The 27,783-nt window shown below is 40.7% G+C and overlaps 1 protein-coding gene across 3 annotated transcripts; it reads left to right on the plus strand.

The window, feature by feature from the left end:
• The first annotated feature begins 290 nt into the window (after positions 1-290).
• BNIP3 (BCL2 interacting protein 3) lies at positions 291-27,783 on the plus strand. 3 transcript variants are annotated; one of them, XM_063435166.1, is made up of 6 exons: positions 291-472; positions 11,581-11,761; positions 19,182-19,266; positions 20,512-20,618; positions 20,734-20,883; positions 26,399-27,783. In XM_063435166.1, the coding sequence occupies exons 1-6, from the start codon at positions 427-429 to the stop codon at positions 26,442-26,444; spliced, it is 615 nt and encodes a 204-aa protein (XP_063291236.1). In that variant the 5' UTR covers positions 291-426; the 3' UTR covers positions 26,445-27,783. The 3 variants fall into 3 exon arrangements, with proteins under 3 accessions (XP_063291236.1, XP_063291235.1, XP_063291237.1); XM_063435165.1 differs by having other exon boundaries at positions 295-472; positions 20,731-20,883; XM_063435167.1 differs by having other exon boundaries at positions 296-472; positions 11,584-11,761; positions 20,731-20,883.

Genomic DNA, 27,783 nt, shown 5'->3' on the forward strand with positions numbered 1-27,783 from the left:
CCACAATGCCCCACAAACTGATCAACAAAGAATTGCACAAGCTCAGCTTATTCACCATTCAGACAGAGGGGTTCCACAGGAGCAACAGGAGAGACACAAAGTATCAATAACTGCATGGAACGTGGAACATGCCAATCGCGTGCTTCACGGCAGCAGCCAATCGGTGCGAGCGTACCATGCTGGCTGGGTGACGTCATGTCTCTGGTAGCTGACCTATCTTGGCACCCAGAATGTCTTACTGGAGCTGTGTCCCAGATCACCGTGGGAGGGACTCCTCCCCAGCCAATCAGATCGTGACTACGTGTGAAACGTCATGGCTGGAGCTTAGAGCAATAACAATAACAAGCCCAGTGACAAAGACAGCTGCAGCAGCTGTGTGCATGCAAAGGGACAGCTTACGGGGCTCCATACTGAGAGGGAGACACCATGTCTGACAGCCAGGCACAGAACCTGCAGGATGAAAACTTACAGGGTAAGAGAAAAATCAATCTGAAGACCCCCTCCTTGTTTCTATATACATCCAGGCATAGCAGTAGTCCCCCCACCCAAAACCAGATTTTCTTTATAAAAATCTCACATCATGGGTGGCCAAAAGCAATACCCCTGCCAAATGGTGTAGTACCCCAACCTTAATTCTTGGGGAAGCATGATGGGAGTTGGAGTACTACAACGTCTATTGGGTCTACCCTTTTCCCTCCTCTGTCCTAGATGGAAGTGAAGCTATTCTGCAAATCGAATTTGTTTATTGGGGATGTGTTTACTGACAGCCATAATATTTCACATGGCAGTGGACTTTAATGCATAGTAGTTTATATCAGTGTGTCTAAGTATATAACCCCCTGTCAGTGTGAGTACCAGCTTTCTTTATGCAAAACATGTAAAGCACTCTGGATAACAATGCTATATGAGAAAACTGTTTAACCCCTTAAGGACCAAACTTCTGGAATAAAAGGGAATCATGACATGTCACGTGTCATTAAGGGGTTAAAAGGTAAATAACATTATTGATTGATAGAATTTGTTTACTTTAAAATTGAAAACTGAATTGTGGCAAATTAAAAACCAAATTCTATCTGCCCAGTGGTGTTTATGTTCTGAACACCGATTTGAAAAAAATATGGGCAAAAACAAACACACACACTTCCACTATAACCGTGGTTTGTCTATTGTAGCCTGAGTTTTGCAATTTGGTTTTCAATTTACAGTTTAAAACTAATTTACTGTTTAGTAAATACACCCCAGTATGTTTCGAAGTAGCCAAACTGTAGGGTTTGAAGCACTTAGAGGGTATCCCTTTAAAAAGGTACCAAAATCCTTAGGATAAGTGAACCGGTTACATTAGTACTACACTAAACATCATTAAAACTGCACTGCCACTCGTGGGATCTATTTGAGCATTTTTTTGGAAAGCCCTACAAAGGGACTAGTCTGTTTGTGTGAAAGTGGCAAGTATATTCTTGGTGCCACCAATATGCTTTGCATGCATGAAAGTACAGAGTCAATGGGGAATCCAGTGAGATCATTTGTAGATAATATTGCGCATGCACAATAAGGTGCAATAGACTTCGACTGCGCAGTCCAGAAGATCATGTCGGCTTCCTTCAGCAGTTGCGACCAGCTGTTCATATAAAATTGTAGATGCAATTCCACCTTTTGTAGAAGATCGCCAATTAGATGAGACAAAGTAGATGTATATCTTTTGAGTGATTGGAAATTCAAAGAAATTCCAATACAGTAAAAAAAAACAGCTTTATTAATAAGAAAATAAATTTCCCTTAGTCTTTGATCAACAAACCGTTAAATCAATGGCTAGGGAAATGGGTCAGAGTAGGTGGTACCAGCTCCACCAAGTATGGGCACGAACCTTTTATTGTAAATATAATGAAAAAACACACAGTGCTAGGGTTGTTCCCCTTTGGAAGGGGGGAAGAAACTCCCAAGCAAGCTGGTAAGATTATAAAGAGACACTAATCTTCAACCGAAAAAAATCTTAGAGTTTATTAGAGTCAAACAAACAGGAAAATAAGGGGAGAAAAGATATACAGGACAATGCCAAGTAGTATGGATACAGTGCACAAAATGTATCTCTATATCACAGTTTATTAATAAAGTTTCTATATTTACAAAATTACACAAAAGTGACAGAGCAGTTTAGATAAGGGAATTGCTCATTATTGGCCAACATATTAGAATTTCAACAATTCCCCAATTCAGCTATTTTCTTTCCTCATCTTTGTGGTTTTGGATTAATATATGCTATTCTTTAGTCGCCAATTAATTAAATAAACCCTGTGCCCTTGTGATATAGCTTATGTATTCCTATCATTATCGTATTCTCACTAATTAAGTGTCCCCCACCCCATCCCCGTGAGAGTATAAAAAGGTAAGATTTACTTACCTTATATCCTGCAGTGCACGGTTTTTGCAGCATTCACCCAACCTCCTCGGTGAAGATAATCAATCTTGATGATCTCAGCCAATCGAATGCTTCCTCATGTAGAAGCATTGGGAGGCTAGTGTGCATACATGGCAAGTTGCCTAGCTGCACTAATCAAATGCTGAGATTAATTGAATAATGGAGTCTAACTTGGTTATAGTAGTGGAAGCACCTTTTAGTTGTCAGAAAAACAACCTCTACTATAGTTGTTTTCCTGGCACTATAACTTCCCCCTCTATGTCACTTACCTCAGTCCAATGTCGATGTCCCTTGGCGCTTGCTCAGATCCGCATTGAGGGAGACCTAATGCACATGCGCGCCAATGGCTGTGCTCACATTAGTACTTCCCCCATAGGAAATCATTATAGTTAACCCACCAAACCAATTATTGCAGTTTCTTTAGAATTGCAATAATTAGCTTTGTAGGGTTAAGGGACCTGGTACAGTGCAGCCAGACCACTTTAATAAGCTGAAGTGGTGTGGGTGCCTCTAGTGTCCCTTTAACCTTGCAATGAAATATTCTACAAAATGACAATATTATACAAGGCAGGGTTAAAACAACAGGGGCATTGAGATAAAGTGGTCTGGGTGCCTTTAGTGTATCTTTAATTCACACATGAGCAGGGTTCCTTTAAAACTGCACTGAAGAGAAAGTCAGATAAAGACGTCTTGGAGCCTTGTATTGCACCATACATCATATCGAGGGGTTAATGAGAGTTCTTTACAGCATTTCTTAATAACACTCAGTCATCTATAGCTGTACAGATCACATGGTTCCAGCCTTTACTAGGTATAATAATTAAATAAATCAGGCAGTACTTCTGAAAGACACTATGTACTTCCTTACCTGTTCAGTCACATGTTGTAAAAGGCTGGAAATTGAAAACACAGTACTTTTTCCATATGGTGTTTTTCCCCCCCCTCTCAATGCACCAGCTGCATGTTATTATATGCATCATTAGACACACCTTTTCATTTTATAACATTGTTTACCATTGATTGGGTGAGAGCTGAAGGCGTTTGTTTTGCCTGACTCCAATACCAAGCATATAGATTCAAAAGCAACAAGAGACAAAATGACTGCTTTCATGTTAATAGCTGTGAACTGTTACTTCAAGCACCATAATCACTACAGCAAGGAACCCTTAGGTCCTGTCCTTCGAATTTTAAGCTGTTTAACCGAAGTCGAAGTTCTCTTTGGCAACCCAAATGATGATGGGATAATGGGGAAGTTTCACATGCTCTTTATCTGCAAAGCAAAAATGCTAATAATGTTAGTGGAATTAGGAGTGTCAAATCATTGTTAACCCCTTCAGGAGTGCTGGTTGGAGAGAAGCTCCCTTTTCCCAACTTTTGACCTAAATTCAGTTAAACAGATTCCTTTTTTTTGGCTAGTAAACCCAAAGTGTGTAGCAATCTTAAAAGCAGAAATTATGTTGTGTTGAAACACTTGTAGCTGTATTGTTCAACAGGATGGCTTAACATACGTACATACATACATACATACATAACTACATAAATATATTGAATATCCCCCTCCCTCCGATTTACCTTGCATCCAGGTTTTTAAGTGCTTCTGTGGTTTCATCTCTTGCAATCTTTGAAACAGTATTGCACTGCTATGTCTTATTGCCATTTCCAGAATAAATATCACAATTCCTCTCTTCTGCCTGTAGTCTTTGAAATCTCTAAATATTTATAAAACAAATATACTTTTATATATAAAGTTATTTGCTAAACTCCAGATTTTAGTAAATTAAAGGGACACTCCAGGCACCCAGACCACTTCTGCTCATTGGAGTGGTCTGGGTGCCAACTCCCACTACTCTTAACCCTGCAAGTGTAATTATTGCAGTTTTTTTTATAAACTGCAATAATTACCTTGCAGGGTTAACTCCACCTCTAGTGGCTGTCTACTAGACAGCCACTAGAGGTCACTTCCTCCTTCATAGCACAGATTATCTGTGCTAGAGCGTCGCTGGACGTCCTCACGCTGTGTGAGGACCTCCAGCGTCGCTCATTTCCTCATAGGAAAGCATTGAAAATCTTTTTCAATGCTTTCCTATGGGGAGCGCTAATGCGCATTCGCGGCATTGTCGCGCGCATGTGCATTAGGTCTCCTCGGCCGGTGCGCGGGATCAGTCTCGTCCACCGGCCGACGGAGACAGTAGGAGGAGCGGCGCGAAGGAGGAGGCAGCGACGAGGGACATCGTCGCTGCCTCAGGTAAGTGACTGAAGGGGTTTTCACCCATTCAGTAACCGGGGATTGGGGGGTGGGAGGGAGAGGGTACCTCCAGTGCCAGGAAAACAGATTGTTTTCCTTTAAGGCTTGGTTTAATATTTCTGAATAAGCATTTAAAATGAATTTAATATCTTGAAAAATATATATATACATACATGTGATTTTAATATTTTTTGGGGAAAACAAATCATTTTAAATGCTTACCCAAAAATATTAAATTGAAGCCTAAATCTAAATTGTAAAATTAGGCTGAAATAGCCATTCTCTGATTATAGCGGAGTTGAATTTTTCCAGACCAGCTGTTTTGGCTTGGATTTTGTAATTTTTAAAATGTTGTTATTATTATTATTATTATTTATAAAGCACCAAAAAATAGGTGGACTAACAGACCAGTATTTGCAAGAAGACCAGTTGGACACACAGAAACATAGGGTGTAGAGTGCCCTGATCAAACATTTTGAGTTTATTGTTTATAAGGTGGTTTTTACTTAGACACCGACGTGTTCAGCTTTCAGCATGAATGGCTTTTTTTTTTTTTTTTTTTTTTTTGTGGATACGTGCAGTTTTACCCACAGCTCATCAGGCTGCAGGCGTGACCAGACACACGCTGCTGCAGTTAGATTAGGGTTGCCAGGTCCACCAGTTTTCCCTGGAAACATCACTTCTTAATACTATTGGATGGTATGTATTATGTGATATACTACAGAGAATGTAGAGTATATATGCTGCATTAGTATAAATAAATTATATACGCAGCACGGCAGCACGTTCCCAACAGCTTGAAGAAATGATGGAGTTTGGTAAAATAAAAAAATAGTGAGGCTGGCAATCACTTTGGAAACCTTTGGGGAAAAATCATTAACTTGCCAATTTAAAAAAAAAAAACTGTATTTTTATTTCTCCAGACTGTTGTTACGTAAACTTTGCTATTTATTTTTCAATTCACCAAAATGTGATATTTGGTAGTGAATACATTTTTTGCTTTTGAGTGTATAAAGTACATATTTAGACCCTTGCAGTTATTAATGTTAAACATAAGTCTGAAACTTGCAACGGCTACTGTTTGCTTTAGAGTGGCTCTAAAGCAAACAGTATATTTATTTTTTTCCGGGCCCCAGCCTCTCTTTTGCTCCGGTGGTCTTTTTGGCCTGGGTTTGCCAGGTTTCAGAATTTCTCCATGGCGCTCGGCGAAACATAGCTCCTCTACCCTCTTCATGTTATTGGTCACATTGGGTACCCTAAACACTGCCCAGACCATAGAACCTAATAAGGATTGCCATTGTGATCCTGCGAGACTCAATGCTGTGAGGAGAAGACTTGAAGCTGTAAGATCTAAGTAAAGTAGTCGACACCCAGTGGAAGAGTTGACAAATAACATGGAGCTTAACAGACTTCTCTGTACGCTTCGATCAGCTGACAGATACTTTCATTCATTCATGAACAGAAGTGTAGATGCAGCCAAGCCATACAATGCTATTCACAAGTTTCTATGAATTAAATCCAAAGGGCAAAATTGAGGCTAAAATAGCTAATCAGGAATAGCTACATTTTCCAATTTAGCTATTATCACAGCGTGGCTACTTTAGCCTAAGCTTTGCAATTATTTTTATTACTTTATCTATATTGGCCTAATTTTTTAAATTCATTTGAATTCTCATAAATTCGCGCTTTAGTAAATTGCCTTTATCAAGTTTATGGGTAGTAGATACATAGACTCCATGTATTCTGTATTTCAGCTGAGGGTGGTCTTATCGCTGCAGTGATTTCTATAATTTGCTGAGAATATAAGTATCTAAGTACAGGGTGACAAAAATCTACTTGCACTATAAACAATGCAAGATGCCTAGGTTGTATTGATGCTTGTTCTGTCCCTTTGAATGGAACCTAGAAAGCTTCGGTATATTTACCGGTATTTCCCTGTTCCTTACCAGGTTTAATTACCAGACTTTAACAGCCATGTCCAAACATGTCCAGTATGGCCTGTTACAGCTGAGGCTTTTCAAGATCTTTGATGTGGCAGGGAACTTGCCTACCATTAAACCTTCACACCCTCTGTGACATAGTTGGCTAAGACTGTAACTGCATACACATTTTTATGAACATAATACACTTGTATTTTTTATATTCTGTGTTCTCTTTCTGCTAATTAAGTATTTCTTCAATTTCTGGTATTATTATCTAGTGAATTGAATACTGAATTACAAAAATTAGACCAAAGCAACGAATGTAAAAAAAAAAAAAAAAAAATTCAAATTAACTATACTCGTACTTTGACCCTTTTTAACCTAAATATTACAAATCAATATTTGGTGAATACATGTGTTTTTTGTTTTCTAAAGTATTTTAAGTGTCTCACATTTTTTGGTTTGTTTGTTTGTTTTACAACATTAACAAATTAAGTTTATAAAATTAACAAATATATAATTTTTAAAAATTACAATAATAAATTAAATAAATTTAACCTCTGAGGGTTGAAAAAAAACCTCACCTGTGAAGTGTATTTTGATCACTGGAGGCAGCGATCAAAGGGCAGGGAAATGGTTAAATTGTATTCGAACATGAACAATTATAGGGTAAAGGAGGGTGGGATATAAACTAACATATTTTTTTACAGGGAGAAATTGATCTGCACTGATCTGTCTCTCTCTACTTCACACTGCACACAGAGGCGGATCAGAAGTCCCAGCAGGACATGTGATCACTGTGACCGGCACATGTGCTGGTACAGCGCAATTGACTGTTGTCGGTGTGCCTCGGACATTGAGGCAGACTGCAGCAGCATTAATCCACGATGCTGTGATCTGGTGTTAACTTTGGTAAATTACGGAAGTTTTCCGTCATGTGTTCTTAAGGGTAGGACTGCCATGACCGAAAATTTCAGTCTAGTATTGCAAAGGGGTTATTCTGACAATGCCAGCCAACCACAATAAGCATAGACCTCTACCATTAATTAGTGCCTAACTTAAGTTGCTGTTTGTTATGCTGCTTTTTGTATTTTCTTTGGAAATATAGTTAGTTTTGATTCATAGCCCCAACCTTTTATGGCTCTCATTTTCCAACTACAGTGTTAACATTTCTGCTGCCAATATACTGCTGCACATGCCATGATGTCATACCTACAACAGAAAGCTAATAACTGAATTACAACTCCCAGAAACCATTATTGTGTCTAGAAAGTGTGGAAAGTGTTGTTTATCATCCCATTATTGCCATCCTTTGGCTACACACCTAACAATATATATCTGCCTACTTCAAATCCTCATAGCTTGTTAGCGTGTTTAAACAGGGTCTTCACCTCTAAATATCCCTTTTCTATAATTGTAGAATTTGTTGGGGCAAATAATAATAGAAGGCACAATTCTAATCAAAGTGACTGTGCTTAGATGCCTCCAGTGGCTATATGTGGTACAGCACACGCAAAAGCCTTCATCGATATACTGCAATGTTGTTGTCATGTTATGCTAGTGTTCTTGTACTCCACTGACTCTGCAAAGTGACTGCCCATTGTTTCATGTTCGAGATAGCATAACACTTTAAGTATAGCCACTCCTTGAAAATACATTTTCACTATTGATTCATGGAGTTCTTTTAACCTTTTGGGTATGTAATGAGATCATTGTGTTGTACTGAAAGAGGTAAACTTAATCTGTTACCTTCTAAGATCCAAGTAAAAAAGGTGATAATTTGTCACCTTCCCAGATACTTACCTTACTGGTGAATTCAGTCCTTTTATTTTGATAGAATCCAATATAACCTGACTGCCTTAGAGGGTGAGTGAGATAAAAGGGACATTGTACACAATTTTGGAGTTAAGTGAATTGGGAAAGATATTTAAAGCATCTATGTTTTCACTTGTTACATTAGCCTAAATTTACTGCGAATGAATATCTGCTTGCCATGGCTGAATATTCACTTGCAAATGGCATGTGAGTAAGTGGAAATATTATATATATATCTTGGTATAACCAGGTTTTGGAGGCAAATTTATTGAGTGAGCACTGCATTGAATTTTGGGAGATTTTTTCAGTAAATTGTAATATGTTGCGTGGAGATTTGTAAAATGAAAACCAAAAATAGCCAAGTTTTAAATAATCTCAGTTATTATGTTGGAGAATTTTCCCAATTCCACTGACTTGGCTTAGATTGTGTTTGTTGTCAGTTTACGATAGCACACCGTTAAGTGATACATGCTCCTCAGTGATTTAAGTATAAATCATTTAATACCTATTACGCACACTAATGGGCACAGAGACAGCACTGCGTCAAGAAAATGTTGTCAACAGTGAACACATCTTTGGCATGCCCATTGATGTTACTTGCCAATATGATTGTGACACAGTATGTGATCACAAAAAAGCCGGTTTGTTGAGGTGTCATAAGGCAGAGAGGAGGGGATTGCAGCCTTCATTAAAGGTACATGATTCACTTGACAATTATTTATTTTTTGAACCAGCAAGCAAACTCTTTTAACCCCTTAAGGACCAAACTGCTGGAATAAAAGGGAATCATTACATGTCATACATGTCATGTGTCCTTAAGGGGTTAAACAAATCTACAAACAATAAAGCAAGAAAAACATTGAACAGTGTATAATTTACATTTATAAACTTACTATAAACTTGGTCAGATTGCATTGTAAGGCACGCTTCTCAGCTAGGGGAGTTTCTCCAGCCTTCTTCCCACCACCCTCTTGCCAACCAAGCTCTGTTTCAGTCAAGTCTACTATTCACAGAAACAGGGTTTCATTGGATAGCAGCAAAAGATAGAATCTGAACATTGGAGCCTGTTCTGCACGATCACACTGATTAGACTCTCTTTCTTCTCCACCGTGTGAGCATGCTGCAAGATGAAGAGATTTTTTTTACCTGCACATTTGTGAATCTGTCAGGCATGCTCAATGTACTTTTCTAACATTCCTAGGGATAGGACATTGATTGGTTAGATCAGGGTCCTCCCTGGAGTGGGTGTGGAAAGCATAAGAAAGAAGTGGGTAAACATGAAAAATAATAATTTTTACTTGCTTTTTCAGCTTGCAGAGTAAGGCAACTGTCTCATTCATATCTAAAGTTTTTGATTGAAACAGTTGTTTCAAAGTGATGCATGTCCCTCTAGTCCTATTTGGTCAGTAACACCACTTATCATTTTTGAGCAATCTGGCCCTTGCACATTACATCACAGTATTTGGCCAGATACCAGAAGATAAACCTGACCAGCATGATAGAGTAAGTAGGAGATGCACTGCAAAGAAGTATCTGCTTATATGTGTGCAGGAGAAAACAATACACAGGCAATATAGGATATATTATGTGTACTTTTTTATTTCAAAGATTTAAAAAAAGTTTCCTTTGAAAAAGTGCTATATCTTGTGTCAACTGTTTATTTTGTTATGTATTAAATGGACAGTATAGTCACCAGAACAACTACAGCTTAATGTATTTGTTCTAGGGAGTATAATCATTCCCTTCAGACTTTTTGCAGTAAACACAGTATTTTCATAGAAAATGCAGTGTTTACATTACAGCATAGGGATACCTCCACTGGCCACTCCTTGGATGGCTACTAGAGGTGCTTCCTGGGGCAGTGCTGCACAGTGAGCAGCACTGCCATTCAGTGTCTCCACCCTCTGTACGGACGCACTGAACTTTCCTCATAGAGATGCATTGATTTAATGTATCTCTATGAGTAAATGCTGATTGGCCAGGGCTGTGTTTGACTTGTGCTGGCTTTGCCCCTGATATGCCTCATTGACAGTCTCAGCCAATTCTAGGGAAGAAAGCATTGTGATTGGCTCCCAGAATCACTTCTGATGATGTCAGTAGACAGCAGACAGTTTAGAGGCAGAGGCAACAGCTGCAGACTTGAATACAAGTAAGATTTTACTATATTTAGGGAGGTAAGATGGTGTTTTCAACATGTTTGTGTTCTTGACCCTATAGTGTTCCACCTTTCTTTTTTTTCCTTTGTTTTATTTTAACAAAATTGAATCAAATACTTCTAGTTGTTTTGGGGTTTTTTTTTGGGGGGGGGGGGGGGCATATTTTAGAGTATTAACAATTTCCCGTTTCTGGTTGTTTATTGGCATCACATACTCTTAGCAGCCTTTATTGTTTTTAAAATTTTGAGGCCATTCCAAGAAGACTCCCCTCTCTACACTGACAATAACATCTAAAATGAAGTACGGTAATTCTTGTGGGCTGTTATTTACTAGCATTGCGGATAGTATCAGTCAGAGTGTATTACTATTTTTAACTGAACTTTTGTTCTGCTGCCTCGATATGAGAGGAAAACAAGCATCATGTGACTGGTAGGCAGTTTATTTCAACACACATTCAGATAAATTGGAAATCCAACGATGACAGTACAAAGTATGCAGCTTAATGACTTGAATGTAGTTCCTTTTGTTCCAAGTAAATAACATTACAGGCTTCAAGTTAATAATAAAGCTGGTAATGTGATTGCACTCGAATAACCCCTTTTTCCACTCTCTATTTCACTAGCAGAACTACATTATACAATGTTTGCTCTTTTGAAACAGTTCCTGGATCCCATTAACAAGAACGAGATTAAAAGAAAAATGGAACCACTAAATCATTTTTTTAATTTTATTTAGTTTTTATTCACTCGGTGGTTATAGTAATTTAAATGTCCATTTTAACTCACTGTTCTTCCTTTTCTCATTTACAATGATTTTTTTTATTTTTTTTTATTCTACCTTTATAAGTAGATAATGTTTTCACTTTACTTTGCCTATTTTAATTGATATGTTACACTATGAAATGTTTTTTTGGGGGGAAAATAATTTTTACTCCATACTTCCTTTACTAATTATTATTATTTTTTTTTTTTATTTTTTTTTTACATTTCCTGCTATATTTATGATGTATTTATGTGATTTGGCCAGCAGGTTCATGGGTAGAACTGCACTTCAGCAATAATGGACATGGCAGTACCATGCAACATTTGGGCCAGGAGCAGGTGCCCGCCTCAATTTCTATTCACAATGGAGATATGGAGAAAATCTTACTGGATGCACAGCATGAATCGGGAAGAAGCAGTTCTAGAGAGAGTTCACACTGTGATAGGTATGTAAACGTTTTAAGACATTTGCTTTGTCTTATAATGATATAAAGCATTTCATTTGATGTAACGTCAATTTCTATAATTTAATTTCTATAATTTTTTTTTTAAATACACGTTGTTACACTACGTATTCACCATCACCTGAAACATGAAAAAGACTGGGTTGCGCCTTCTATCCAATCAAAGGCAGCAGTCAGCAGATTGAAAGTCTCTTTGCTACTGTAGTGAGAGAAACTATTTTTAATAATGTTGGTAAAGTGGATCGCTCAACTCTTGTGCCAATTAAAAAAGTAGGTTGTAGTGACTTGCAACCTGGGCAGCCCACAGAATTCAAGCTGAAAGATAAAATGGCATATACTTCGAAAAGTGCATGGAGTTTCAACCTCGTTGGATAAACCCGCTAGTACCCTCAGATTTTATTATTTGAGTCCCCTAAAGAAAAAAAACCCAAAACTTGTTTTTGTAATGTAGGAAGGCAGCCCGTTGGAGAGAGTTAAAATCACAACGAGAATCATACCCCATGCTCACTGGATGAAGGGCACTCTCTTAAACAGGTGTACTACTGAGAATACACTTCTAGCTTAAAGGCACTGTCACTAAAAGTAACTTATTGGCTGTGCTAATTTGTATTTATTTATTTTTTAAATCACATGAGATTTTATTTTAATTTACGCGCTTACCGGAAACACTGTGCAAAGCATGTAAAGTAGTTAACCCTTGCAGCGCCATGCGTACAGCACTGGTGGAGAAAATGCTGAGTATGCATGTGTCTGTACAGAATTTCTTCTTCCATGACTTTCTCAGATAAAAAGCAGAAGTGTGATAAAGGTAATTGTGAGCGAGGAGCTATCATTTATCTGATCCGCTTTGAGAAATATCCACCAAAATGGATTGATTAAGAAAACCAAAGGCTTTATTTTTGCTTTATCATGTTCACAAACTGTATAGGGTACAATGGAAGAGGCTAAGATGTTAAATGGGGGGGGGGGGGGGGGGGGAGAGAGTCACATAAACCACCTGTTTTTGCAGTCATAATGCTAATTATAAGCCCATGACTACAGGAGCAGGATTCTAAGATTTGGCAGCATCCACTACCTGGCAGAGATAAATAGATTTTCAGTTATGGGCTAGAGTTAAAGGAACACTATAGGGTCAGAAAAGCAAATGTGTATTCCGGACCCTATAGCGTTAAACTAGCTATTTAGACCCCTGCTTCCCCCCCCCCCCCCCCCCCGATCTGTTTCCTTGGTGGCATCAAAATTGATGATCTCAGCCAATCATAGTGCTTTCTCATAGGAAAGCATTGTATTGACTGAGATTGTCAATTCTGATGATGTCAGCCAAGGAGGCGGAGCCAAATGCTGGCCTGGCCAATCAGCATGTCCTCATAGAGAGGCATTAAATCAATGCATCTCTATGGGGAAAGTTCAGCACACTGCCCCAGGAAGCACCTCTAGTAGCCGTCTGAGGATTGGCTGTAATGTGAACAACTACATTAAGCTTGTTCTGATGAGTATAGTGTCCCTTTAAGTAGTGTGTTACTTACGTATGACATATATTTCACCCTGATTACTTATATCTTTTTCACATATAGACTTCCTTCTGGGAAAGTTCAGCTTGTTGTGTGATCAGATCTGACAGCAATATTACTAAGTGAAAAAATATTTAGGTTAAGATAACATACATATATACAATCTATTATTTAAAAACCACCCATATTTCTCATACCTCGTTCCTTGTTCATGCGTGCTAATTATTAGAATGTATCATATTTTTGTTATCTGACCGAACACACAAAAGAGTCAAATATGTTTTGCAGACCTCCATTCTCATGCAAGCTATCTGTGTTGCTAATGGTTGTTTATCCCTGATTTAGTTCAAATATTTCTTTCTTTACTGATTTACTGTTTTGTTATCTGGATTGCTCATTCCATGCTTGATTGTTACAGGCTATCTATCCATGACCTAGCTGTGCTATTCTCTCTTCTATTCATATATTGTTCTGGGATTACATCATGAATACCTTTACTATTCTTAGTACTCTTCAAAAAAAAAGCTATTTGAATGTGTGAGTCACTCACTACTTTCAAGTAATAGGTGAAGGTAATAAAAAAGGTGTGCCTGATTCAAATTACCTTTAAAGTCACCCAGAACACTTCATCACATGATGTGGCCTGGGTGCAGTGTCTCTGTCCTTTTTAATTGCACATTTGTAGAAACTGGAATGTTTACATTGCAGGAATATAAACACCTCTAGTGGCTGTATACCAGACAGCAACTAGAGGCACTTAAGCTGCACTGACTGAGTAAAACTTGGCCCCAAGATGATGTAGCTCGTAGGAAAGAACTGACTCAATGCTTGTCTATGAAAAGCATTGATTGCACACAGAGTTTCCCGTACATGCGCATCAGGTCCACAAGGCTCCTCTATGAAGAATATTGGATAGGACCAGCGATGGAGGGAAGTGCTGTTGATAAATGTTATTTCTCTCCCCTTTGGTCTCCTGATTCAGCTTTGTTTCTTAATTATACTACATAGAGCAGTCGGCCTTCCTACTTAGGACATTGGCAACAGCCTGAAATGTTTACGTTTAGTGACACTTGACCACCTTTTTGTTTCCGTTTATGTTATCAGAAGAAGCTAGAGGAGGGCATTAAACCCTTATTAAATGACAATGACCATGGCAAATTTTCCAAGTGGCATAAATGTATACCGTATATACTCGAGTATAAGCCGAGTTTTTCAGCCCATTTTTTGGGCTGAAAAACCCCAACTCGGCTTATACTCGAGTCAAGGTCTGTATTATGGCAATTTACATTGCCATAATACAGACTGGGGGAGAGGGGGGCTGGCAGAGCTGTACTTACCTGTCCTGCAGCTCCTGTCAGCTCTCTCCTCCTCCGCGCCGTCCGTTCAGCACCTCGGTCAGCTCCCAGTGTAAATCTCGCGAGAGCCGCGGCTCTCGCGAGACTTACACTGGGAGCTGACAGAGGGAGCTGCACGGACGGCGCAGAGGAGGAGAGAGCTGACAGGAGCTGCAGGACAGTTAAGTACAGCTCTGCCAGCCCCCCTCTCCCCCCCACTGAACTGCCACTGGACCACCAGGGAAGGAGAGCCCCCCTCCCTGCCATGTATCAAGCAGGGAGGGGGGACGAAAAATAAATAAAAATATAAATAAAATAAGAAATAATACCGTATATACTCGAGTATAAGCCGACCCGAATATAAGCCGAGGCCCCTAATTTTATCCCAAAAAACTGGGAAAACTTATTGACTCGAGTATAAGACTAGGGTGGGAAATGCAGCAGCTACTGGTAAATTTCTAAATAAAATTAGATCCTAAAAAAAATATATTAATTGAATATTTATTTACAGTGTGTGTATAATGAATGCAGTGTGTGCGTATGTGTGTGTGTATGAGTGCAGCGTGTGTGTATGAGTGCAGTGTGTGTATGAGTGCAGTGTGTGTGTGCATGAATGCAGTTTGTGTGTGCATGAATGCAGTGTGTGTGTGTATGAATGCAGTGTGTGAATGCAGTGTGTGCAGGGCCGGTGCAAGGATATTTGCCGCCGTAGGCAAAAAACATTTTGCCGCCCCCTCCCCCCCCATATGTCCTGACTTCCCCTCCTCCTCCCTCAGTGGTCCTTACCTCCCCACCCCCGTGTTCCTTCACCCCCCCCCAGTGGTCCTGACTCACCCCTTCCCTAGTGGTCCTTACCCTCCCCTCCCCTAGTGGTCCTTATCCCACCCCCTCCCTCTCATAGTGGTCCTTATCCCCCTTCTCCCTCCCATAGTGTTCCTTATCCCCCCCATCCCTCCCATAGTGGTCCATATACCCCCCCTCCTTCCCATAGTGGTCCTTATACCCCCCCTCCCTCCCATAGTGGTCCTTATCCCACCCCCTCCCATAGTGGTCCTTATACCCCCCCTCCCTCCCATAGTGGTCCTTATACCCCCCTCCCTCCAATAGTTGTCCTTATCCCCCCCCTTCCCTCCCATAGTGGTCCTTATCCCCCCCCTTCCCTCCCATAGTGGTCCTTATACCCCCCCTCCCTCCCATAGTGGTCCTTATACCCCCCTCCCTCCCATAGTGGTCCTTATCCCCCCTCCCTCCCATAGTGGTCCTTATCCCCCCCTCCCTCCCATAGTGGTCCTTATCCCCCCTCCCTCCCATAGTGGTCCTTATCCCCCCCTCCCTCCCATAGTGGTCCTTATCCCCCCCTCCCTCCCATAGTGGTCCTTATCCCCCCCCTCCCTCCCATAGTGGTCCTTATCCCCCCCTCCCTCCCATAGTGGTCCTTATACCCCCCCCTCCCTCCCATAGTGGTCCTTATACCCCCCCCTCCCTCCCATAGTGGTCCTTATACCCCCCTCCCTTCCATAGTGGTCCTTATACCCCCCTCCCTCCCATAGTGGTCCTTATCCCCCCCTCCCTCCCATAGTGGTCCTTACCCCCCCCCCCCCTCCCTCCCATAGTGGTCCTTATCCCCCCCTCCCTCCCATAGTGGTCCTTATACCCCCCCCCCTCCCTCCCATAGTGGTCCTTATACCCCCCTCCCTTCCATAGTGGTCCTTATACCCCCCTCCCTCCCATAGTGGTCCTTATCCCCCCCTCCCTCCCATAGTGGTCCTTACCCCCCCCCCCCTCCCTCCCATAGTGGTCCTTATACCCCCCCCTCCCATAGTTGTCCTTATACCCCTTTTTTTGTTATTATTAATTTTTTTTTATTATTATTATTTTTTAATTATTATTTCTTATTTTATTTATATTTTTTTTTTCGTCCCCCCTCCCTGCTTGATACATAGCAGGGAGGGGGGCTCCTTCCCTGGTGGTCCAGCATTGGCAGTTCAGTGGGGGGAGAGGGGGGCTGGCAGAGCTGTACTTACCTTTCCTGCAGCTCCTGTCAGCTCTCTCCTCCTCCGCGCGGTCTGTGCAGCTCCCTCTGTCAGCTCCCAGTGTAAGTCTCGCGAGAGCCGCGCTCTCGCGAGATTTACACTGGGAGCTGACCGAGGTGCTGACCGGACGGCGCAGAGGAGGAGAGAGCTGACAGGAGCTGCAGGACAGGTAAGTACAGCTCTGCCAGCCCCCCTCTCCCCCCAGTCTGTATTATGGCAATGCAAATTGCCATAATACAGACCTTGACTCGAGTATAAGCCGAGTTGGGGTTTTTCAGCCCAAAAAATGGGCTGAAAAACTCGGCTTATACTCGAGTATATACGGTAATAAAAAATAATAATAATAATAATAAAAAAAAAGGGGGTATAAGGACCACTGTGGGAGGGGGGGGGGTATAAGGACCACTAAGGGAGGGAGGGGGTGGGATAAGGACCACTATGGGAGGGAGGGGGGGTATAAGGACCGCTATGGGAGGGAGGGGGGGGATAAGGACCACTATGGGAGTTAGGGGGGGGATAAGGACCACTATGGGAGTTAGGGGGGGGATAAGGACCACTATGGGAGGGAGGGGGGGGATAAGGACCACTATCGGAGGGAGGGGGGTGGGATAAGGACCACTATGGGAGGGACGGGGGGGATAAGGACCACTATGGGAGGGAGGGGGGGGATAAGGACCACTATGGGAGGGAGGGGGGGGATAAGGACCACTATCGGAGGGAGGGGGGTGGGATAAGGACCACTATGGGAGGGAGGGGGGGGAGAAAAGGACCACTATGGGAGGGAGGGGGGATAAGGACCACTATGGGAGGGAGGGAGGGGGGGGGATAAGGACCACTATGAAAGGGAGGGGGGATAAGGACCACTATGGGAGGGAGGGGGGGATAAGGACCACTATGGGAGGGGAGGGGGAAGTAAGGACCACTAGGGGAGGGGAGGGTAAGGACCACTAGGGGAGGGGTGAGTCAGGACCACTGGGGGAGGGGGGTGAAGGAACACGGGGGTGGGGAGGTAAGGACCACTGAGGGAGGAGGAGGGGAGGCCAGGACATATGGGGGGGGGCAAATATCCTTGCACCGGCCCTGCACACACTGCATTCATACACACACTGCATTCATACACACACTGCATTCATACACACACACACTGCACTCATACACACACACACTGCACTCATACACACACACACACACTGCACTCACACACACACACACTGCACTCATACACACGCTGCACTCATACACACACACGCTGCACTCATTATACACACACTGTAAATAAATATTCAATTAATATATTTTTTTTAGGATCTAATTTTATTTAGAAATTTACCAGTAGCTGCTGCATTTCCCACCCTAGTCTTATACTCGAGTCAATAAGTTTTCCCAGTTTTTTGGGGAAAAATTAGGGGCCTCGGCTTATATTCGGGTCGGCTTATACTCGAGTATATACGGTATATGCTGAAACATACCAATGGTTAACTGATTGTGGTAATTTCTCATTCAGGACCCAGATCACGTTTAGATTTGAAAAAAAAAAAATGTAGTTCCCCAGCATTTAATATCTTGTCCCAAATCAAGGCATACTGATGTCCTCATGCACAGTGTGAGGACGTCCAGCATCAGTTAGGTGACTTTTGGTCGCCTAACCACCCTGAAGTCCCTCTGGTGGCTGTCTGGTAGACAGTCACTAGAGGTGGAGTTAACCCCTCAAGGTAATTATTGCAGTTTCTTAGAAACTGCAGCTTCTCATTACCAGGTCCCAGGTATTGAGATAGTGGTTGCCTGGGTACAGACATTATTGCCTGTTGACTTGAGCTACTAATACAAGCTCCACCTAAATATCTCCAACGTACTGTATACATTAAATTAGCTTACAGAGTTTGCACCACTGCTCACTGTACGTTTGTACAAAGGGATTCGACATGCCATAAAATAAGATCTGGTGTATTTTACGTGAAAAAATAATAGGTCAAGTAGAATGACCACAAAAAAGATGAGGTCTTACAGAAGTGAATGCTAGCTTGTTGACCATCCAATCCTTAATTAACTTCTCCGCTAAATGCAAACTTTGAAAAAAGTTGTCTTGTTTCTGTAAATGTGTGGCAGGCAGATTGCCAGCGCCTAACAGGTCAAAAAGGTGGATTTGCTTTTTAGATTCTAACAACGATTAGTGTTCTGCAGAACTGGAATTGCCCCAGCAGAATTGGTGCACTAGTGATGTATGCCTTTGACATGCAAAACACAGCAACCCCTTTTGACCTCTCTGCGATGATCCTATACTTTTTCTAATCAGATGGCTTTTTGTTTTTCTCTCAAACTGTGTCACTTTATTTAAATTGTCAGCTGTGATATTTATAGGATTGGTAAAAGTGACACTGTATTTCAAAATTGATTATCTACATGGTTTTGTCATGAAACTAGTAAGACGTTCTGCAAATATTTTGGGAAATAAATAACAAAATTGCTATGGTGGTGCACATTATATACATATTTTTAACTCCTGTTTTTACTCTTTTTATGAAAGTCCACCTCGCTCTCAGACTCCCCAGAGTATTCAGAGATCTATAGAGAGTGACACACAGGGCAGCAAGGAAAAGAGCAGTTCTCAGGTATTTTAAATATTTTTTTTAATGTGCAATATTAGACGTTTGCTTCTTTTTTTTACGTTACATGCTCCCATTGCAGTTATGCCTTTCCTGCATATTAAATAAAATTATATAAATGAAGTAGAGCAAATACGAGTATCTGGTTTCTAATTTTCCACTATCATAAAAACATAGAATGTGACGGCAGATAAGAACCATTCGGCCCATCTAGTCTGCCCATTATTTCAAAATACTTTTAATTAGTCCCTGGCCTTATCTTGAGTCTAGGATAGCCTTATGCCTATCCCACGCATGCTTAAACTCTCTCACTGTGTTAACCTCTACCACTTTAGCTGGAAAGCTATTCCATGCATCCACTACCCTCTCAGTAAAGTAATACTTCCTGAAATTAGTTTTAAACCTTTGCCCCTCTAATTTAAGACTATGTCCTCTTGTTGTGGTAGTTCTCATTCTTTTAAATATAGTCTCCCCCTTTACTGTGTTGATTCCCTTTATGTATTTAAATGTTTCTATCATATCCCCCCTGTCTCGTCTTTCCTCCAAGCTATACATGTTAAGATCATTTAACCTTTCCTTGTACGTTTTATCCTGCAATCCAAGAACCAGTTTAGTAGCCCTTCTTTGAACTCTCTCTAAAGTATCAATATCCTTCTGGAGATACGGTCTCCAGTACTGCGTACAATACTCCAAGTGAGGTCTCACCAGTGTTCTGTACAATGGCATGAGCACTTCTCTCTTTCTACTGCTACTCTCCCTATACAACCAAGCATTCTGCTAGCATTTCCTGCTGCTCTATTACATTGTCTGCCTACCTCACAACAATAGAAACACACACTATGCAATTGAGTGGTAAAATATATTAGATTTTTGTGTATGGAATACAAAGTATATATTATAAATTGCAACAATGAAATTACGCCAGCATTACGTATCATTGAAAGGCAGCAGCCACTGTGGAAAGTGTCAGTTATAATCATCGAAGTACCTGCTTTCCTGGTAGCAGCTATGTCGGGTTTTTTTCGGTCTGTTGTTTTTAACTTTTGCAGTTTGTTGTAAACCATTTCTATTTTGTTAGCACCAGCAGTTGAAAAAGGCAGCGGTTTCTGCTAAAACATTGAGGTCAGCTTTTCCCTCTGTGTCTGTGTGCGTTCATGCTATTTTTCTATGTAGTATAAATGTAACGTGCTTTACTTATTTTATCTATCTTATTTTATAATTTTTTTATTTTTTTTATTTCTTCCACTACAGTCAGAAGAAGATTTTATTGATCGTCGGAAAGAGTTAGAAAACTTACTAAAAAAGAATTCAGACTGGATATGGGATTGGTCTAGCAGACCAGAAAATATACCACCCAAGTAAGATTATTATTATTATTATTATTATTAGTTATTGTTATTATGTTTCTTACAGTGAATGGGGCATTTAATTCGACCAATCTTAAGTATTAAATCTTTCTTTTGTGTCCAGTAGAGCTTTTCTATTCAAACATCCCAAGCGTATCACGGCCCTCAGCATGAGGAACACAAGCGTCATGAAGAAAGGGGGGATTTTTTCTGCAGAATTTTTAAAAGTTTTTCTACCATCACTGCTGCTTTCTCATATTCTGGCTATCGGATTAGGGTAAGTAAGCATAAATTAAACACAAATAAGACTGATCTTATCTCTAATATAATTCAAATGTCTTTTATAATAAGAAAACTAGCTACCGTGTTTCCTGAAAATAAGACATCTCTCGAAAATAAGCCCTAGCTTATTTTTGGGGGATGCTCGTAATATAAGCCCTACCCCGAAAATAATCCCTAGTTGCTTGTCGCTAATTCGCTAATCTAAGTTCGGGGAAGTTTCTCAGAACAAAGATTTGCGGGATTCCATGCCCTAGTTAACAGGTCTACGTTCGGGGGAATTCCCCCGAATGTAGAACTTCTTGTAGTACATGCTTGCTAGCGTTCCCCCCCCCCCCCCCCCCCCCGAAATAAGACATCCCCCTAAAATAAGCACTAGGGATTAATATACGACCCGGTCTTATTTTTGGGAAAAGTAGGTATTAATACATTCCAAGCAGATATGGCTTCACAGAAACAAATGCAGGGGAATTATTAAAAGTAGCGAAATGCACAGAACTAGAGATTGAATTGGCATTGAAGAAAAGTATATGAAAGGAATTCAATGTAATGTAACAACAGTAATTAATTGTATAGCGAATATTAGTTGGTAGTGTAGCTTACTGTTTAGGTGCATTAGACAAATATATTTCTATAGAAAAACACTTGATATGAATGAAACAAAAGTGCTTAATGTTACTAGAAACGTTCTGAGATATATGGAAACTAACAAGGACAGTTAAAGGTTATAGAGAATCAGAGCAGCCCAAGAAGGTAAATGCACTACAGGGACAAAAGTATTGGGACATACCTCTACATTATTGAATTTAGGTGTTTGAATCGGATCCATTGCCACCGGTGTTCAATATCCAGCACCTAGCCATGCAGCTTGCATTTACAAGCATTTGTGAATATAATGGGCCGTTCTGAAAGAGCTCAGTGAATTCAATCAAGCGTGGTACTGTGATAGGATGCCACCTTTGCAAATAAGACCGTTCGTGAATGTCATACCTGTTAGATATTCCATGGTCAGTTGTAAGTAGTATTATTGGAAAGTAGAAGCGTTTAGGAACAGCAGCCTCTCATCCACGAAGACCACATGGCTGAGCAGGGTTACATGCCAATGCTCTGCTGATTCCATAGTTGAATAGTTCCAAACTTCCATTAAATATCATTATTTTTTTCACTGATTAGTGTCAGCACAGAAACTGAGCAGCTGGAGCTTAATGTCATTTATATGAGTGTTTACTCAAAAATATTTTTTCATGATGTTTGTTATGAAAGAAAAAACAATTCTCTCTGCATGTTCCCATTTAGTTTTTTTTTTAATCTATTTTATCTACTGCAACTCAGAATCCTTTTGATGGTACACCATCTAAGCGAATCCTTTTGATGGTGCACCATCTAACCTATTGGATACAAATAGCCAAATCCACTATTTGCTGAGTAACCGATAGTGGCCTTGACATAATTGAGAATCATAGGTATTTCCTTTTGATCAGACTGCTGTTTCTAGACTTTGTCCTAAAGAACCTCCACTAGTCTAGGTTTCACAGCCATCACTGTGAATTGGTGTTATAGACTGAACAAATGATTATCTCCCTGGTGTTCCAACAATGGATATATAATGTATTCTACAAGGAAAGGATTGAGTAACACTGATTTCACACCGTGTGAGCTGAAGTCAAACATTTCAACTACAAGTGAAAAGCTATCATTATACATTCATATGATCCTCTGTCCTCTACAAACAAAACAAACTTTTGACTTGCTTGCGGTTTAAACAAAATAACTTAACGTCGACAAACACCAGTCTTTAAATTCTTTAACATATTAACCTAAGCTTCTCAAACTCGCATGAATCTCATGCCATCTATTGCATTTAAAAAACGGTGGGAGCTATATGCTATTAACATTAGAGGGGGGGGGCATTAACTCCTTAGTGAACAAGGCTTTTCTATAAATCTGTGCATTTGACATTTTCACTATGTATTTGTACCATTGTAGTACACCAATATACAGAAGCCCAGAGAGGCCATCTAGTTTTACTATTTTTTTTGACCGTCAGGAAAATATAAAAATTGCTTCATACTATGTAGAATGTTTGTTTTTTTAATGATACCCACCTATATGTATACATAGCACAATGTGAAATATGAATAAAATAATAAAGGTAAGAAAAGTAAATCATGTCTACACAATTAGTGTAACTAAAGAAATAACTCAAAATATATTCAAGTTTTATCTCTGATTTTTAAAACGTACAGTATGCCTAGTATTTCAATGAATTTTTAGTAGGTAAAGCAGTGCTCCTCAACCTTTTCTCACGCAAGGCACACCAAAGCACTTCTCAGAATTCCGCTGCAAACCACAACCACGAATATATGACCACAGGGTCACAGTGCCCCAGCACACTTGCTGTAAGGTCACACTGCCCCCATAGCACTTGCAAAAGGGTCACACTGCCCCCACAGCGTCTACGTGTGTCACATTAACTCATGTCTATTTCCACATTGCTCCACAGCACTTGGCACGGTGACAATTAAACAACAAACAAATCTTGCCTGTTGCCCAGTATCAGTTTGCACAACATGCCACAGTCAGTTTTCCCATTAAATATATACCATAATCAATTTGCCCATTAAACCTGTCAAGCCAGGTGCCCATTAAAAAATACCTGTAATTTTGCCCATTTATAAATTTCAGTCAGTGTTAATAAATACCACAGTGAGTTTGCCAGTTAATAAATATCACAGTCAGTGTGCATATTGATAAATATGACACTGATGCACAGAGATATACATTGACACAATATGTATTGGGATGTGTGTATTTCTGAGTATGTCTGGCATTGGTTAATTGGGTATGTGCCTGAGAGTGTGTGTATGACAGATAGTATCCTTGTGTTTGACTGTACGTCTCTGTGAGCATGTGTAGGTTTGTGTCTGGGGCTGTAAGTGTGTGGGGTAGCTGCTTGTTGTGTGTGTATGGCCTTTGTGCATTGTGTTTATGGTGAAGCTATGTTTCATGACTGTGTGTGTGTGTGTGTGTGTGTATGAATGATGACTATCTTCAGTGGTGACTTTAGACAGGGTGGGTAAAGGGGGTAACTGGCAGGCTGAGTGTGACAGGGCAAGAGGGATGAATAATAGAGTGTTGGGGTGAGTGTTACATAGTTGGAGGAGGTAGTCTAACAGGGCAAGGCGAGGTGAGCTTGACAAGCTTACAGGAGTTAATGTGACAGGGCATGGTTGGTGGGAATAAATGTGACAGGTTTGGATGGGTTAATGTGATGGGTGAGTGTGGGAGGGTGATTGGGAGTGAGTGTGACAGTGCGAGAGAAGGATGGAATCATTTAATAGTGTGTGTGTGTGGCAGAGCGATGGGAGGTGAGTGGTGTGGTTAGAGAGAGTGACAGGATTAGGGGGTTAAAGGGAAACTCCAGTGCCAGGAAAACGATCCGTTTTCCTGGAAATGGAGGGTCCCTCTCCCTCCCAATCCCCGGTTACTGAAGGGGTGAAAACCCCTTCAGTGACTTACCTGAGGCAGCGGCGATGTCCCTCGTCGCTGTCTCCGCCTCCGCGACGCTCCTCCTCTTCATTGCGTCGGCCGGTGGGCGAGACTGATCTTGCCCACCGGCCGAGGGGACCTAATGCGCATGCGCGGCAATGCCGCGCATGCGCATTACGTTTCCCCATAGGAAAGCATTGAAAAATCATTTCAATGCTTTCCTATGGGGTTTTGAGCGACGCTGGAGGTCCTCACACGCGTGAGGACGTCCAGCGACGCTCTAGCACAGGTTTCCTGTGCTAGAACCCAGGAAGTGACCTCTAGTGGCTGTCTAGTAGACAGCCACTAGAGGTGGAGTTAACCCTGCAATGTAATTATTGCAGTTTATAAAAAACTGCAATAATTACACTTGCAGGGTTAAGAGTAGTGGGAGTTGGCACCCAGACCACTCCAATGGGCAGAAGTGGTCTGGGCGCCTAGAGTGTCCCTTTAATGTGTGTTCCCTGGTGGTCCGGTGGGCTAGCTCCCCGGTCTCCAGCTCTGCACCCAGCGGAAAACTGCAGTCTGAAGGCTGTGCGCTGGGCTCTCCTCTCCACAACCATGCGGCGGCACGGCTAGCACAGTGCTGCAGTAATCCAGTTGTGGAGCACTGAGTTAAAGGATAAGTATTGCAAGTACTAAATTACGGTTTTGAAGCTAAGCCTTTGCAAAATTTGTTATGTTGACACTATAACTTTAATAACAGTCACAATCTAAAACCACTATATTAAATGGACATTATAGTCACCAGAATAACTACAGCTTATTGTATTTGTTCTGGTGAATAGAATCATTCTATTCAGGCTGTTTGCAGTAAACACTGTATTTTCAGATAAAATGCAGTGTTTCCATTACAGCCTAGTGGTATGTCCACTGGCCACTTTCTTTAGAGGTCTGCAAGAGGTGCTTCTTGAGGCAGTCCTGCACACTGTGCAGTACTGCCATTCAGTGTCTCCACCCTCTGCATGCAGACACTGAACTTTCCTCATAGAGATGCATTGATTCAGTTAATCTCTATGAGGAGATGCTGATTGGCCAGGGCTGTGTTTGACTTGTGTTGGCTCTGCCCCTGATCTAGCTCCTTGACAGTGTCAGCCAATCCTAAGGGAAAGCATTGTGATTGGCTCAGACAACCACTTCTGATGATGTCAGGGGCTGAGGCAGCAGCTGCAGACTTAAATATAAGTAAGATTTTACTGTATTAAGGAGGGCGGGATGGTGGTTTTAACACTATAGGGTCAGGAATAGATGTTTGTGTTCCTGACCCTATAGTGTTCCTTTAAAGGGACACTATAGTCACCAGAACAACTACAGCTTAATGCCTGTCCCTGCAGGTTTACTGTAAACAGAGACAGTGCAGTGCTAATATTACTGCCTACCTCGCGTCCCTACCTTTTCTCTGTATATCTTTTCACTGGGTTGGAATTTCAGTGAACGTCCAACAGAGTCAATCTGAGTATTTCATAAAGATTGAATCTTTATGAATTTTTTGATAAGGGGGTGAGATAAGTGCTTTAATAACCTATTAGAAAGTTACAAGACCCAGGTACACAATCGTAATGCTATAATAATATGTCTTGTCATATATATATGGCTCACTGTGGGACTCTATAGCCTTGTGGTGCAGTCAGGTCATGGTGGTTTTCGAATCCACACCACTAGAAATTATCAGTTAATAAGAAAAAATGTGGATGCAGCACTTGGAGAAGCAAGCTGTTCGGAGGCTTAATAGCTTGTCAAAAATCAATTCACTTTAGTGAGAATGTACAAAAAAAATTATACATGCAATCTTCATCTAGAGACAGCAAAGTCTAACTCATTTCATTAAAGCAACGTGTCATTGTTACGAATTGGTATTTAGGAACAAAAATCTTGACTCACATTTACTAATAAAAGACAGTTTTTCTTTATTTATTGAAACATGTTTGTTAGTTTCCCCCCTAATATTCTACACTTTATAACATACATTCTGTTTACATTTTAAGGGTGTATATTGGACGGCGTCTGACAACATCTGCTGGCACGTTTTAGGTGGACAAGAGTCAACGTTTTATTTGAGCATAAAAAATAAATCATTCATTTCTCCTGCTCTGTAAATGAATGTTTTGCATTAAGCTTAATCGTAGTGATGGGATATCTGCCTGTAAAAGAATGATGGCAAATTTTGGCACTTTGTGTTTTTCAAATGTTTCCCATGATGCTAAGCCCAAGTAGCAACGTTGGCTATTACAGCTCTTGATGTAAGGTAACATTTTCATTTAAATCACTGAGTGTACAAAACGCATTTTCAGCAACTGTGAATCACAACAGCATAAGACACAAGTAGGCTTTCAGTGTGAAAGGGTCATTTTCCTCTGCCCACTTTTGTAAAAGTGACTGAAACCCATGGTGTGGTCCCTGGCATCTGATTTTATCTTGCAACTGTGAAGTGTCAGTTTTGAGATTCTGAACTCTATTGGAGATCTTTCTTTAAAGCTAACTGTATAAAAAAAATATTCAATTTAGTGTGCATTTGTCCAGCATATGTCAAATAATTGTATCAAATCTTGTGTTTAGAAGTTTGTTATATGCACAAATAGCAAGCCTGTAAATATTACAAACATGCCGTAGGTGGCAAATAATGATGCTGATTTTAGCACTGAAGGAAATTACTGCACTAGTATTAGGGAAATATTCTCTCAATAGAATCAAAGAAAGAAACATTAATTCAAATTGGTCTGTAAGAAGTAAGCTGCATATATACTCTTACATTTCATAAAACCATCTAAAAATATATCTCTTATTCAGTATAGTGAGCTTTGGAAAGATACAAGTTTGGCAAAATAAGGCCAGAAACGATCCCTAACTTGGCTGTGCTAGAGATTTTTATGAATTTGACCAATCTGTCCCAGATTTTACAACTAGGATGCATTTAATGGATAAACCCCAATGTATGCTCTGGCATACACTTACCTAATGATTACATCGTTTTTAAGTTAAAAAGACACTATAGGCACCAAAACAACTTTAGCTTAAAGGGACACTCCAGTGCGAAGAATATAAAGCTGTATTTCTGGCACTATTGCTCCCCCCCCCCCCCCTTCCCATAAGTCAAGGGTTAAAAAACCTTTATTTACTTACCTGATCGCAGCCGGTTTTCTAGAAAGTGTAAAGTGTTACATTGTCAAAGAAAATGAACATTGTTGGACCACGACCACTACATTAAAAGGACACTATAGGCACCCAATGGTCTGGGTGCAGTGCTTCTCTCCCCTTAACGCTGCAAGTGTAAACATACATTGCAGGGTTAAGGCTGTCTCCCAGACAGTTTACCAAAACAATGCAGGTCTTGACTCAATACTTTCTTATGGGAAAGGCCTAATACGCTTGG

Source organism: Pelobates fuscus, chromosome 10 (assembly GCF_036172605.1).
Source record: "Pelobates fuscus isolate aPelFus1 chromosome 10, aPelFus1.pri, whole genome shotgun sequence".
Lineage (NCBI taxonomy): Eukaryota > Metazoa > Chordata > Amphibia > Anura > Pelobatidae > Pelobates > Pelobates fuscus.

Bases quoted from the DNA above. Each gene is read 5' to 3' on its own strand.
- BNIP3 (XM_063435165.1), top strand. From the start codon at position 427: ATGTCTGACAGCCAGGCACAGAACCTGCAGGATGAAAACTTACAGG. The intron at 473-11,580 runs GTAAGAGAAAAA...TGATTTGGCCAG, and splicing joins GCAGGATGAAAACTTACAGG to CAGGTTCATGGGTAGAACTG. The intron at 11,762-19,181 runs GTATGTAAACGT...TTTTTATGAAAG, and splicing joins GAGAGTTCACACTGTGATAG to TCCACCTCGCTCTCAGACTC.